Consider the following 16,824-nt stretch of genomic DNA (forward strand, 5'->3'; position numbering starts at 1 on the left):
TATCGGGTGTTCTAAAAAAGGTGTCCACGGACCACAGAGCACTATTCTACAGACCAAAATAAAGATAAAATATTATATGATTGTATGCCCTCCGTGGCCTTCTTCAGCCGCTATGAGGAATCAAATTCTCACAATGTGGCAACGTCACAGATTAACTTAAAGTCATTAACATTACTCTACGAATACAACAAGGAGTTGAATCGATTGCTATACTGATAAGTGATGCTAGTGTCAATCAATATTGACTTTAGCTGCCATGTGGAAAGAATCGATATAGCTATTTGATGGGTTGATAGAACTAATCTATGACTCTTTATTTGCAACGTCACTGGATATATATATATACTGGATGTCCCAAAATTCACGCAAGAAATAATTTTTATAGAAAACACAGGTTTATAAATAAAAATTGTAATTTTTTTTTATAGATTCATATGAAATAGTATACAGTAAATGGTCTCCATGGCTTTACTGGCACATATGCACTCTTTTGTTGAAATTTTCCATCACCGTTTTGCATAAGTATAGCTGAATTTCGTTGATACAGCGTTCAATTTCCTCCTTCAAAGCGTGGGTGATCATCGGCTTGTTGGCTTTGACCTTAGACTTCAAAAAAGCCAAAGAAAAATCCAACGGCGTTAAATCGATGACCTGGGCAAATAATTCAGATCGCGCTGTAGAGAACTTCTCGAAATGTCCAATTCTTGACCACGGTGTTGAATTGATGTTCCTGGACTGTCAGCAGCACTAGAAGAAACTGGTTCGATTTTTTGTGTTAAATAAGTTGTTGCAGAACGACCAGAGTGTTTAAAATCACAAATTGATTTAGTTTCCCTAATTTCTTAGATTAATCTCTTCACAGTTGATGAAGTTAAATCACCATTCCGATAATATTTTGTACGAAAATTGTGAACTGTTTTGAAGCTATGAACCTTTAAAATTCATTCTTTCATGATTTCGGCAGCCTATAACACGTAAACGATGGGGTTTTCGGCCTATGTTTATTGGAACTTTCTTGTTTGTTTTACTCTCAGGAATCTCTCCTCTGCTTTTGTACAACGAATTTAGCGCCATACTATATATATATATATATATATATATATATATATATACAGGGTTGTAGGTAACTCCACCGACAAATTTTGGGAGGTGATTCCTTGTATGAAATGAAAGAAAAAAAGTTCTAATAAACATGGGTCGAAAAACATCTCCTTTCAGAGTTATGAACCGCCGAAAATTCGAAAATCACGTTTCGAAACGCCCTGCCTCAGAAACTATAGGACCTATCCCAAGCGTTTTAAGGAATTACACAGGAACTAGTATGCGATCTACCTAAATATTCATGTTTTACCATCCTTCGTTATCGGCGAAACGAACGCGCCATTAGTACCTAAAGGAGTATCCCTGTACCTTAACTTCCTTTTTACAGTTCATTTCGCCGATAACGGACCACGGTAGAACATATATATTTAGATAGGGCGCATACTAGTTCCTTTGTAATTCCTTAAACCGCATGGATCGGTCCTGTAGTTTCTAAGACAGGGCGTTTCGAAACGTGAATTTTCTGTGGTTCATAACTCTGAAAGGAGAAGTTTTTCGACCCATGTTTATTAGAACTTTTCCCTTTCATTTCATATAAGGAATCATTTCCCAAAGTTTTTCGGTGGAGTTACCTACCACCCTGTACACCCTGTATATATATATATATATATATATATATATATATATATATATGTATATATATATTCTTGTTATTTTCCGAGAAACAACAGATATCTTTTTCTGTTACGTGGAGAAACGATACAATATAAATCTGGATATGGCAACCTAGACAAAGATTGAGATTTTGATATTAATAACTTTATCCAAAATTTTGAGTCATCCTGGCGTTAATCTTATTTTACTGTAGATTGGAGCACTGTTCCTTTTTCGGTTTTGCTCAGAGGCTTTACATAGCATCAATAATTGCATTTGGCTAAGATTCAATAACAATTCATATTACCACAATCTCAATCACAATTCAGTCATATTCTTACACTTTTACAGTGTAAATACAGTATATAAAGTAATGTTATTGTTTATCTCCAATACTGAAGTAATATATAACTTCTTGAGTTGTTATTTGAAAAACAGTTCCATGGTATTGAAGTGTTTTTTTTATGAGAATAATAGTTGACCATGTTCTTTAAATTGCCTGAAGACTCAACTTATAATCAGAAGAGAACATAGAAGGTGTGATCAAAGATTATGGTGAATGTAGCTGCACAGTGCCATCTGTCGATGTTATATCCAATTCAACAAGTAAGCCCGGTAGCCTAAACCTTTGGTACAGTAAGTGTCGAGTTTGAACGAGTTGTGACATATTAGTTGGCTTCCAGAGGTAGAAGAGTGAGGACGTGTTAAGAGGTCTGTCTTGCGCCAACATTGAGTTTTGTTCTAAACTGCAAAAATGTGTCAAAGAAGCTCACGAAATATCAACATGGGTATATGGCGATGAAGCGGTGACATTTAAGGCCGTTTACAAGTGGTATGAGTGATTCAAAAGCAGTAAAGAGTCGGTTGAAAACGTGCAAAAAGTGGCATAAGTGACTCGTTCAAAGAGACAAATGACTATTCGAGAGCTTTCCGAAGAACTAAACATCTCGCATGAGTCCGTTGAAAGCATTTTAACCCCGATTAAATGGGCAAATGGCTTTCTTCTTCACCATGAAAACGTGCCATGCTACACTTTGCTCTTGATCCGCGAATCTTTTTGCCGAAAAGTATTCCAGTCTGTCCACATTCGTGGTGTTTTCCAGATATAGCTTCTGGCTCTTCCCAAAAATTAAAATTGTTTGGACACTACGGTCCAAAGGGTTTTAAATGAAAACGTTTCGATACCATTCCTGACACTGAGAGGGTCACGACAGAGCACCTGGACGCCCTTCCAAAAGAAGCCTTCTAGAAATGCTTCCAGTCATGGATTCAACGTTGGGATAAGCGCATTGTTAGTCTAGGACAGTACTTTGAAGGAGATTAAATCAAATTCCATATAAGCTTAAGACTTTGTTTCTAATAAAATTGTTCAACGTATTTTTGATCAAACGTCGTTTAGACTATTGTGATGTGAATTATTTAGGGTTGACAGGCGTCCCGGTTTTCAACGAAGGAATTAACTGTCCTGAAAATGGCTTTCGGGACGCCTGTTTGTCCCGGTTTTCGTTCTTCAGATTGATAAGCATTCAACCCGCAAGAATTAGTATGTCTCACCTAAAAACGGAAGGTAATATTTTTGACTTAAATGATGACGCAACAAAGAAAAAAAGCATCTCTTCAATCAAAGTGGGAGAGTGTGTCGTAATTGGCGTAATATTTAGGGCCTGTTGAACACAAAAAAATCGGAATTTGGAATAAGGGATAAAAGACAGGTAATTAATTTATTCTGTCCAAATAAGTAGGAACCGAGATCTTATACAAAGCCTGAGATTGATGTCCCGGCTTTTCGTTTACAAAATCTGGTAACCCTAGAGTTATTCATTGATGATTTTTCTCGTTCGACATTTGATAGATGAAGTGAATTGCTGTTTCTCGAAATATATTAAGACATTATATACATACGTAACCGCAATGTAGGTGTTTGCAGGAAAATAGTTTTTCTCTAGAAAGTATTAAGTCTTTGAAGATTAAAACTGAGAATACCTTTATTTGGAATTGAAAATAAAATTATAAAACCTCATATACACTATTTTGTAGAATGACTTTATGCCATATCTCCGGCAACACTATTTCATCACTATAGAACATCTATGGTTTCTGGTGAAAAAACTTACGACACGTGTATTTCATAGGTTTCTTTTGAAACTAAATTAACACTGTTTAGGGAGTTCTCCAGACACTGGGACAAATGATTGTTTGACTATGCCAGGTCCATGTTATACGGTGAGTGCATTAAAATCTCCCAACCGAGTTCTCGCATATTCTGACGGGTAGTTAAATGTGAATGCGATCCTAAGTTGTAACCATGATGTATGATATCCTTTTCATTTACCATTTCTGGCCATTCCTTTTGAATTGCCAGGCACACTTACAATAATTGCCTATAGTACAGGTCAGAACTTATCGTTCTGCCCTGCAATAGCAGCTCGTAATGCACCATTTCCTTCAAATCCCACCAAACTCACAACATATAATTCCTGGGCGTCAGTGTAGACTTTGACACAGAATGTGAAAGATCTCGCTTCAAACGCGATATTTTTCGCACAGTGTTGTCGTACCTTATTCATTTTTCATCACTCGTGATCAGTCTTTTCAAAAATGGCTGGAGTTGTTTACGTTTCAGTATGGATTTGCAGATACAAATTTGATGGAGTAAATATTTTAGGCTCAATCCATATTTTGGACGCCTTTCAACGAGTGGTTTGCACAAAAATGTAGCCAAACTGAAAAATTACCTGGTCTCCGATCGTTGTGTGTCCAGATCATTCCATGCCTTCAACGGTCTCCCATCCGTTCTTGAACTCACTGAAACATCGGAAAACCTAAGCCTTTAACAGGGCGTCGTTTTTGTAAGTCTCCTTGACTAAGGCAAGCGTCTCGAAAGCGGTTTTCCCCACATGAAAGCTAAATTTAATTACGTAGAGCTACTTCAGCGAATGCTCCATTTCTCACGTATTCTGCCATGACAAAAACTCAAACACAGCTTTTGCTCCACGCATGATCCTTACTGGATCAGAGCTTGGACGTGACTGCCACTTGGTGCGTTGCTTAGTTTAGACACCCTAGCACAAATTTCTCCACCGGGGATCGCGCTGCAGGTGACTGGAATTCCGAGCGGCAGCCAGTATCATTACTTTATGAACACTCTCTGTATTACGTCTGATTAAAAGAATTCAAACACTTTTTTTGCAGATCTACTAGTTTCAACTATTAGCTTTGAAAAGACGTTAGACCTGACCCACTACGACTCATATACCCTAAGATTTGAGACATTAACACCATCTCGTGCGCAAAAGTCTCACTACTTTTCAGATTACCTGATACTACAGAATGTCATTAATACAAATAACCCAAAGTTTGACTGCTCATAATAAAATACTCACGAATTCCAATTAGTAAAATGTTTAATACCTGGTATTGTCTTTGTAGCCAAAACAGTGTATGTGAGCAGATCCAGCGTTTGTTCTGGGGCGTTAAGTCCTATGAAAAAGAAAAAAAATGATGCTTAATACGTTGAATGCATATTACTTACATGTAAATTAATATCTCTTAAATTTGAACAAGTAAATGATCAAAATGGCGATAAATTGTTTTCAAAACTGGCGGTTAATTGACTAAACCGTAAGTTAAAAAAGTGGAATTTTCAATGAGGTTAGATATAGGGAAACAGAGGTATCAATAAATCATACTACATAAATTTTATTATATTGCCTCAAGTCTACGTACTCAGAAATATTTATTGTTTTTAAATGAAATGATTTATTTATTCATTTATATCACTTGTACGTCGATTAGATCAGATTTATATTAATAATTCTACCTGTATAAAACTCGTCAATATTTACAACAGGTACAACATTTAGAACAAATACAATGCTCTTGTTTTAACAACTTATGAAAAATATATAGGCCAAACCATTTCCCAATCTACATGGTGTCTCAAAACAATACCGACGACATTTGAGATGTGATTTCTGACACCAAGATAAGGCCAAAAGTGCAGACCAACCTGAGTGCACAAATACTCCCTTTCGGAGTTATAGGGTGACAAAAACATTAAAAAAATGAACTTTAAAGGTTCATAGCTCCAAAACTATGGGACCTACCGTAATCGGGTCAAGACTTCACTTAGGAACTAGCATGTATCTTGTCCAAATATCCATGTCTTAGAATTCTGCGGTACTTTCGTAACAATTTTTATAGGGATAGTTACTGAGTACTTCAAATTATATGCTCATAGCCAAACTATCTCTATAAAAATAGTTGTATGAATACCTTAGGATTCTGGAACATGGATTTTTGGATAGAACACATACTAGTTTCCAAGTAAAGTCTTGATCCGACTACGGTAAATCCCATAGTTTTGAAACTATGGACCTTTAAAGTTTATTTTTTCCATGCTTTCGGCAGTCTATAACTGCGAAAGGAAGCATTTGTGCACCAAGGTTGGTCTATACTTTCTGTCTTATCTTGGTGTCAGAAATCACCTTTCAAACGTTGTAGGTGATGTTTTGAAACATTCTGTATACAATAATAATAATATATGGACTTAATTACTCTTTCAGATACTGTACATATGTGTATGCTTGTACTTATCTTTACGATCTAATACACATAGTAGGAAGTTTATTGTAGTATTGTTTTCGAAGTTGCAAAATGAGCTCAAATATTTATCTACCGTATAAAATGTGATATTTAATAGCAATTCGCACATTAAGTTGACAAATGAAGTCTTTTTATGAGTACCTTTTTACTGGTATATACCCAAGTAGCTTATTATTCCACGTAATGAAACCGCCATGCATAATAGAATCAATTTAAATTTAAAGAAGATGTCGTTTCTGATATGTTGGTATGCTAAATAAAAAAAGATGAAATTTTAATTATTTAAAAAAAAATAAAATTCGGTTTTTGGAGCTTCACTTTTAACTCAATGTTGCAAAGCAGAGGTAACGTTTCTTACATGTACACATTTAATATTATTGTTTGTTTGGTCCTATATTCAGAGAGTTTTAGCAAAGAGACGGATTGTCTTTCGGTATATTGGAGTCACATCAAAATTCAAAATGGTAAACCCTGAATACTATATTATTAAAACGTAAATTCTACATAAAAGCTGAAGAGCTTCGTAAAAATGAATGAATGGAATTTGCGTCTTAATAATTGTAACGATAATCTGTACGAGGGCAAGTCAAGAAAGACTTGGACTGATTTTTTTTCCCGGCAGTTCTGTTAACGCTGGAGCTTCATAGTTTGGCATACAAGTAGGGTGGGTCTTGCTGTGCATATATATAAAATGTTGTTAAGGAATCATTGCATGTTTGGTAACCACGACTTTTTATTGCAGGTGATGTTCTGCGCCGCCTCTAGAAGTCGCCTGTAGAAGAAATGGAGTCATTACGAGATGAACAATTTGCAGCTATACGGTTCTGCTATCGCCTGGGGAAAAGTGCAACAGAAACTCTAGGAATGTTGAGAGCAGCCTACAAAGATGACGCTCTGCCACGAAGTACCGTGTTCTGGTGGTTCAAAGAGTTTAAAGAGGGCCGAATGACAATCGCGAAAGCTGGTGGACCAGGTGTATCAGCGTCAGCTGTTACTGAGGTGAACATTAACAGCAGTCATTGTTAGAGGCAGCAGTCATTGTTAGAGAAGATCGCCGCATCAGTATCGACGATCTGGCAGCCGCACTACGCATATCTCATGGCAGTGCCTTCAAAATTTTGCATGACCACCTCCACATGAGCCGAGTGTGTGCGCGTTGGATTCCGCGACTCTTGACACCAGAGCAGAAGGCCGTTCGAGTGGAGACTTGCAGGGAGCTGTTGCAAAGGTTTGAGGATGGCGGAGACGCCTACCGCACCGTCGACTTTTTTCTATTCCCTGCCCTAAAATCCAGACTGCGTGGACGCCGCTTCTCCGATAATTCCGAGGTTCTGAAGGCATCGGAGGTGGTTTTGAAGGACCTCTCAAAGAATGGCCTGCGACACGTGTTTGAGGACTGGAAGACTCGAATGAAAAAGTGTATTCAAATGGGCGGGGACTACTTTGAAAAGGATCATGTGCCTGTTGCTGAGTAATAATAAATTGCCTAGAAAAAAATCAGTCCAAGTCTTTCTTGACTAGCCCTTGTATATTTAAATGTTGTTATGGACGATGGTCCAGCACCGAAGATATTATTTTCTTTTATGGCCAGACCTGTACATTTACGTTGCTAAGCTTTGTGGCCAGGCAGATCTTTTTAAGGCAGTTAAGATATAATACGTAAGGAGACCATTATTAATAGATGTAAATTCAATTTTATATATATATATATATATATATATATATATATATATATATATATATATATATATATATATATATATATATATATATATATATATATATATATATATATAAATGTGAAAATACAAGGTAAATGTTGAAAAGTATTTGAAAATACATAAGTTTAAATCTATTTTATTCTGAGAGTTATTATTGAACATTCATGGAGTAAATTACGTCTTAAGCAGTTCAATAATCCTATTTTGACGAACTTAGGACAAATATGTAACTACCTATCCAGAATAGTTGAAGTTAGTAATATAAATGTTAAATAATATAGCGTTCGTTGTGAACCATTAGAAATTTTGAAGTGACACTAACATACCCTACCTCGTGACTCTCCTACTGAGATTATAAGTAATGCATCAACACCTCATTTATCAAACTCTATTACATTGTTTGCTATCTACCTATAAATAAACAGATGTATTCACATAACAAAAACTCACGCAAAACATTTACCGTTTCTTTAGCTTGCCTGCAGGTGAGATTTAAAAGTGAAGAAGAAACAACCACACTTTGTAGAACACAAGTTTCAGCTAATAGCCTGAGATTTGTGATTGATCCCACTAATATCAGAATGATCATGCTTTAATAAAAATTGTATTGATTATGTGTATTTTATATTACTTTCAGGTTGCAAAAATATTAACATCTTCGTTTCAATCAAAATTAGACCGTTATATTTGAAATGAAATGAAATGAAATCTTTGAGTTTTACGTCCCACGATTATGTCGGTTAGGCTAAAGGAGACGGTGATGATGAGAAATGAATGAAATGGTATAATGAAGAAAGTGGGAGGAAACGGGAGAACCTCGAGAAAACCTACGAGCACGGTGTTTGTCCACCGTAAAGTCCACACGGCGCGAGCTGGGATTGAACCAGGGACCCCAAGCACCGGAGGTGAACGCTCTACCACTGAGCCACCGCGCCCCTACCGTCATATTTGTTTCTGTATTCTTCAAACTGTGAGATTCAAATGCACTTGAACTCTAAATTGGAATTACTTAAGCACAGATTGGAATTCAAAGAATGTATGCAGTATGTATGCAGTAAACACCTTCAATTTACGTGAAATACAATACATTCTACATACATTGTAATTACAAAGATTTTACATTATTATCACAAAATGTTGAAACTGGCTTCTATTAACTTCAAGACACAAGCTGACTGTTCGATAATTTTGGAGTGCCCTAGGGGAGTGGTTCTCAACCTTATTTTGACTGACGGCACACTTTTCTGAACTTCCATTACATTGTAATACACTTGTTTGACATTAATAACAATAATAATAATAATAATAATAATAATAATAATAATAATAATAATAATAATAATAATAATAATAATAATAATAATAATAATAATAATAATAATAATAATATAATATAATAGTGAAACCAATTAGTTTTTATAATGACTCTATATAGCACTGAGCATTATTGCTACCACTGGAGGTGTTCACTGGTACAGTCTGTCTCGATTTTAACTAATTATTATTAAATTCTTCAGGACTTTTAAATTCTAAAATTTCCAGACACACGCCAGTGTGTCGCAACACATCGGTTGAGAGCTACTGTCCTAGGGTACACTGCACTCTTCTGATGATCCTGTCAATAGAAATTTGGTGGATCACATCGGGTGAGCGAAGGGGCCACAGATCTCTTGATGCCAGTAAGTTCAGGAAGAATTCGCGGAGCATCTTGATGCACATGTGTGATGTACGGCTCTTTGGCCTTTCCTGTCTCAACCAATGATAGCGTTCATCTTTTTCAAATACAACCATGAACTCGGTTACATTTCTATTCACATTTGTGTCTGGAAAAGGTCTAGAAATTGCTCTGCTAGCCAATAATTTCACTGTTATGTTTTCTGATAAAGAAATACTAAGAAGTTGCTGTTGAAAGAAATCGCAGTAATTGTTATACAATTTTGTTGCAACATTCACGCCTACTGAGGCAACTTCTTCTTGTTCTGTAATACTAGTGGAGGACATGTTTTCCTTCGTCATTGATTTGTTTTCAACTACAGCGCTTGTGGTGTCACTTGGTGATACCCTCTAATTCTGGCAAACGATTCCCAAGATTCCTGAGAAATATCTCAAGCAACAATATTCGTAAATATTTTCACGGTTTCCTGTTATTATTATATTTTAAACTCATAGTTCAATTACTTTTGAATCATAATTGTTTATCATGTTAGAGTATTAAATAACAAATATATGAAAATCAATGCTACATACCAAAGACAATTATATAATAATATTTTACAAACCTGAAAGTAACTTCGTAATATCCAGCGCTGGCCGAGTTGACCCATAAACTGGTGAGGAAAAACAAGTAATTAAAATAATTAATCTGTATAATTTATTAAATGCTGTAAATAGTTAAACAAAATTTGAATCATAATAAAGCAGAGAAGTTATACTTTCATCGCAGCAGCTTCACAACTGATACAAAAGAATGCTCAGTTAATATATTAGGGATATACTTAGATACGAAATTAAACTGGAATGTGCATACTATGCAACTTTGTAAAAAAATTGTCAAGGGCAGTATATGTGTTACGTAAATTAAAAATATCTGTAAGTAAAAGTCTATTAATCACTGCATATTATGTTTTCTTTCACTCTCATCTGTCGTATGGTATACTATTATGGGGTAATTCTTCCGGGGCACAAACAGTATTTAAGCGGCAAAAAAGAGCGATAAGAACGATAACAGGAATTCCAGAGAGAGAATCTTACAGACATTTTTTCAAAGATTTTGAAATGAGGACCATCCCGTCCTTGTACATATTATCGTGCCTTATGTATATCAAAGAAAACTGTACAAATTATGTTACTCGAAGTAGTGTTCACTCACACAATGCAAGGCGCAAAAATGAAATAAATATTCCCCGTGTGCGGCTGTGCAAAACTCAAAATAATTGTAAATATATAGGGATGAAATTGTATAACCTATTGCTACTTAGAGTGAGAGAAATGGAGATTAAAAATTTTAAATGCTTTTGTAAAAAGTGGCGTTTAGAAAAGTGTATATATAGTATTTCAGAATTTCAGGAAGAAATTTCAGGATTAGAATAGAAAAGTAGTACTAGGTAAAATATAAAGTATTATATTGATTAATTAAAATTGTAAATATTACATGTACGCAAACTTAAATTTTGACGTTGTCTATTAACAACATCATGTTGTTTAACGACAATAAATAATTCTTATACTCCTCGCGAAACGAGAAAACTTTGTAGACAAGGGATATCGGGGTAAGGAGTGGAAAGAACTTCAATTCATTTTCAGAATCTAGGGATGGAAAATGATTTATACTCGGCCTTTCCGAATGCAAAGGATGAGACATTAAGGGTTGCCAGCATACCACAGTGAATTTACAGTACATTGACATTTAAAAATTTTCACGAGAAAATCACGAATGGGGAGATGTAATCGCAATTTCAAATAATGAGCTATTGCTTTTTGAGTACAGTGTTCTCTACTAATGTAATACAGAAACTATGCATAATTGTAGTAAATGAACGTAATTTACTTAAACTAAATTGTTGTTGAAAAAATAAATAATATCTTATGCTGAACTTCATGGTTCAAGCTATTGATTTCTAGCAATGGCACACTTGAGGAGAATGGTCAATAGGGTGTTAGAAATTCTTTGAGAGGAACATGCTATTAGAAATGTAGTAATTATTTACTGTCTCAGTAAGATGTCAGATCAACATTCTAGTGGTTATGTCGGGGAGGGAGGGGGGCACGGTGGCTCAGTAGTAGATTGCTTACCTCTGGTGCGTGGGTTCCTGGTTCGCTTCCCGGCCAAATAAATTTGTGGTGGACAACTTCATACCCGTAAGTTTATCCGAAGCACTCTCATTTCTTTTCACTTTGTCATTGTACCATCATGATTAACTGGCCACAATCATCGTCTCCCTTAACCTAACAGGTATAACTATAACTATAACTATAACTATAACTATAACTATAACTATAACTATAACTGTAACTATAACTATAACTATAACTATAACCATAACTATAACTATAACCATAACTATAACCATAACTATAACCATAACTATAACCATAACCATACTATAACCATAACTATAATTATAACCATATCTATAACCATAACTATAACCGTAACTATAACCATAACCATAACTATAACCATAACCATAACCATAACAGGTATAACCATAACCATACCAGGTATAATCTTAGCCTAACAGGTATAGCCTAACAGGTAGGACATTAAACTGAAAAAGAATCATTTAATTGTAATTGTTTGTGTCATTTTTGATGTTTTTATTCTAGTTTATATTTTGTTTTGTTTGTTATTAGTGTTGTAAAATACCATATTATTTGCTACAGTTATTTGTTTTCATTTTTCAAATCTTAACAATTGGTCATAACGTGGTCATAACTGAGTCTATTTTTGAATACAGCATGTTTATCACAGGATCCCCTGTGCCTAAATGAAACGGTATCACAGATACCAGTGAAGTCAACAGTCCGAGAATGTCTGATGCAAGTACCGTCACAGATTTTCTTGCGGCGAGCGAGTAATATCATACATTAGTCATCACGGATTACAGACACATTTAGTGCCTTAAAAAAGTCTGAACTGGGTTTTGAAACACTATTGATATGTTCCGGAAACTCGTCAAGTAAGTTATATGAGTCTTGTTATCAGTATAAATTCTAGTCTTGAGACATATTATAACTATATCAGGAACATGATATTACCAAATGTGAAAGATTTAGATAAAATCTCTTATTGGGAACTAAAACGTTTTTTATTTTATTTTAATAATGTTGTATTTTCGTAAAAGCACCAAAGACTACTCATAAATATTAAGTATTTAGCATAAAAGCTGCTTACCCACACTAGGATTCGTGATGTTCATCGAAGCTGAAACGTTAATTCAAGAATATTAGAAAAGTAGAAACAAATACAGGGTGTTACAAACATTTGTTACGTTTACATATGCATGTAACCGGATCAAGATATTGCTGAGGAAATAGTATGTGAACTATCCAAATATCCATCTTCCAAAACCTCCAGTACTTGCACAATCGCTTTTAGAGAGGCTGTTTAGGAGTACTTAATCACTCTCCATGTACTTCTTTAAAAATTGGTGTGAAAGTACTAAAGAATTCTTAAAAATGGATATTGGATAGTTCACATATTAGTTCTTCAGTGATGTCTTGATCTGAATACGATAGGTTCCATAGTAGTGGAGCTATGAACTTTATAAAAGTTCATTTGTTTCACTTTTTCGGCACCCTATAACTCCAAAACTATCCACTTTAGAACACAGGTCCATATGAACTTTTTTCTCTTATTTTGATGTGATGATTCTATTCCTAGAATATTGTGACACAACTTTGTAACGTTTTGTATAAGATAAACTATATACATTTCAAGAGTTACCGCGAAAATTGTGGCAACGAAGCAAGAAATAATGAAGTATGCGAATGAAATATTTCATTAAACGACATATGTAAACGTTACATGAGGGAGCTGATGAATATATATATTTCCCCATCAGGTTATAGCATGCGAAAAATGAGTGCAACGAATTGTTCATTTCTTACGTATTTTTATATCGAATTACATTACAAGTCATTACAAGTACACTTATATTTATGTGTAACGTCCAAAATGAAATGAAATGAAATCTTTGAGTTTTACGTCTCACGTTATGCCAAAGGAGACGGTGATGATGAGTAATGAATAAAATGGTGGGAGGAAACGGGAGAACCCCGAGAAGACCCACGCACACGGTGTTTGTCCACCACAAAGTTCACTGGGCGGGGGTGTAACGTCCAGAGGCATGGATTCTAGATACCATCCGTAGGAATACTTAAAAGAACTGTGGTATGGGGAAGATAACCAGGAAGGATAGGTTGAAGATGATAAGAAGAGTCCACCTCTTCCTTGTACAGAATTTGAATACTCATTAAGGTACACTCATGTCGAAAATTATTGTCGCATGTCTATAAATATGTTGTAGGAATATAGTTTGATAACGAATTCGCCCAATATTTCTTATAATGTTAGTATGTGTATAATCGGCAAAGACATGTATTTGGTAAATTTCATGTTAAAAGAACAGTAAATAAGAACCCTAAAATGAAAAAAAAGTACTTTCTTGTCCATTTAGCAACATTTTATTTTACTCATTCTAATTTTCGTATTTATAATTCTTTTCCTATGAAATTTACCACAAATATACATTTCCCGATTATACACCTAGTATCAGTATTAAAATTACCCTGCAAAATCATTATCAAATTATTTTCTTACAAGAAGACAGTTATAAATATGCGACAATCATTTTGGACATGAGTACGTTCATGACTAAGAAGCTAATAGGCCAGATAATATTTCTGGTGAATTGCTGGAGAACATGAGTGAAGTCATAAAAAGTATACTATTTAATATCATTAGTATGAAAAAGAAAACTTCTTTATTACTTTTCGCAGAGTAAAACGACAATATTGTTCAAGAAAAAGAATGATATAAAATGTTCGAATTATATAACAATATGCCTTTTTAGTAAGTCTTCTATGGGTATTAGTCAGGCGAAGGTATTGACACCTAATATTTCGAACGCATACCTCGCATTCATCTTCAGGAATTGGTATGAAGAGATCGGAGATCGTATATATACGTGAGCATGTATATATTGTGACTAAATAGGGGCAGAGTTATGAATGGGGGCTTGTGATTGGCTGAGGGAGCTGGCTCCGAATTGACTCTTTGTTGAATGTTCGTTTTTATTCCTGAAAAGGGCAGACCAGATAGGGCTGAGTTGACGGTGAATAGCTATAGATTCCTTTATTGTTCTTTCTCAAAACTTTCTGCACTTGGCTACTATGATCGTGTTTCTAAAATCAATTCTGTGTCCAAGCTCTAGGCTATGCTCTGCTAGACCTGACTTTTCGTGCTGCTGAAGTCTTATGTAGCTGTTGCATTCTTTACATCGTTGTTCTATTGTACGTCCAGTCTGTCCTGTGTATGCTGTGGCCAATCAGAGTCCACAACAACAGCCAATCAGAAGCTAAGCATTTCCCTCAGCCAATCACAAGCCCCCACTCATAGCTCCGCCCTTAGTCACTATATATACAGCTTACGTCTCCGGTCTTTTCATTGCAATTCCTAAAGATGAATGTGATGTATGCATTCGAAACCTTGGATGTCAATATCTTTCACCTGGCTATAGCCCGAGAAAACTTATTAAAATCACGTCGCCAGAAAAATTAAATTCCTTCTTCAGCAATATGCCTTCTTTTTCATGCTTCTAAAATTTTGTTTTGAATAGTTTGAAGAACAGAGCTAAAAAGAACGTTGAGGAAAATCTAGACGGTGACTAATTTGGGTTAAGAGGAGGGAAAGAAACTAGGGAAGCAATTCTAGAACTTCAAGATATTCTTGAAATGCGACTTGAAATAAACAGTTCAGCATGTGTAATTTTTAGACTTAGAAAAGGCACCTGGCCACTTAAATTGGAAGCTACTTTTTCAAACAATGAAGAATATTGGTCTAGATTGGAAAGATGGAAGGCTAATCGTATCATTAAAGTAAACCACAAAGTACAGTAATCAATATCAACGATAATGAACAGGAAGCTGTCTATTTGAAGAAGCATGAGGCAGGAATGTTCATTCTTATGCCATTTGTTTAACATGTTTATAGAAAGAACAATTAGTAAAATGAAAAATAAATTAAAATGTAGCTAGAACTAATGTGGTAAAAGTTCACAGTATACACTTCGCACATGACAAATCCAAAGAGACATTCAACAAGGAAAGATCACTCCTAAGTAGCAGGCTTAACCCTCCTATGGCCTTTCAAATTTACACACTCACTCCCGTCCTTGGGGTCGATTTGACCCCAATTATTTAATTTTTCATAAGGGCATGCAAGCATGAAAGATAGACTGAATTATTGTTAAGCTAGTGTCTTGAGGTGGATTAATAATAGTCATATTAACAACAATGATAATAATGAATAACAGGAAAAATATAATATTGGACATTGGGGTCAATATGACCCCGAGGTCTGAAGTGTTACTTTTTTATTCAACAACATTACTTAAAATAATTAATTTATAATATTTGAATTATATAAAGAACTAGACTAAATTGAGGAAGACTAAAATGATTAGTAACCGAAAACCTCGCACAAAGAAATTATTTAAGAAATAAGTGTTCCTTGGGGTCATATTGACCCCAAAGTCATTGGAGGGTTAAGATTGAACTAAGGAACACGCTGGTCAAGTGTTATCTATGGAATACTGCACTAAATGGTTTGAAGACTTGGATATTATAGAAATAGAGAAAAAAATATTTAGAAACCTTCGAAATGTGGCGTTGGAAGAAGATAGAGAAGATAAAATGGACGGAGAGAATAACAATTGAAGATTTTTAAAACAGGAAGGAGAGAATGGGATACTTTTAGCCAAGATCCTTCATAGGAAGAACAATTGGATTGGACACATGTTGCGAAGAAAGTCTTTCTTTTTTATAATGCTATAAAAGGAATGATGGAAGTAAACACGAGAAGTAGGGAGAAGGCCACACGTGATTATTGATTTGAAAAATAGAAGAAAATATTGGGAGTTAAAAGAGGAAATTGAAGATCGATAAAAGTGTAAGAAACATGTCGAGACACGAACTTATATAAAAAAAAGAAAAAAAACCAGTAATTCCAAGACCTGCCGACAGGTAGAATACTTAGTATTACTACTACTGCTACTACAATATTATTATTATTATTATTATT

The 16,824-nt window shown here is 35.0% G+C and overlaps 1 protein-coding gene across 1 annotated transcript in view; it reads right to left on the reverse strand.

Moving 5' to 3' along the window:
- The window catches only part of LOC145692677 (uncharacterized), a 1,521,027-nt gene that overhangs the window by 309,288 nt on the left and 1,194,915 nt on the right, over nucleotides 1-16,824 (reverse strand). The window contains exons 345-347 of the mRNA XM_081768059.1: nucleotides 12,916-12,945; nucleotides 10,301-10,348; nucleotides 5,107-5,175 (exon numbers count right to left, since the gene is read on the reverse strand). Coding sequence (XP_081624185.1) covers nucleotides 5,107-5,175; nucleotides 10,301-10,348; nucleotides 12,916-12,945 — 147 coding nt within the window. The remainder of the gene's footprint in view (nucleotides 1-5,106; nucleotides 5,176-10,300; nucleotides 10,349-12,915; nucleotides 12,946-16,824) is intronic.

The sequence above is a fragment of the Thermobia domestica genome, chromosome 8 (assembly GCF_964235325.1).
Source record: "Thermobia domestica chromosome 8, izTheDome1.hap1.1, whole genome shotgun sequence".
NCBI classification, from domain to species: Eukaryota; Metazoa; Arthropoda; class Insecta; order Zygentoma; family Lepismatidae; genus Thermobia; species Thermobia domestica.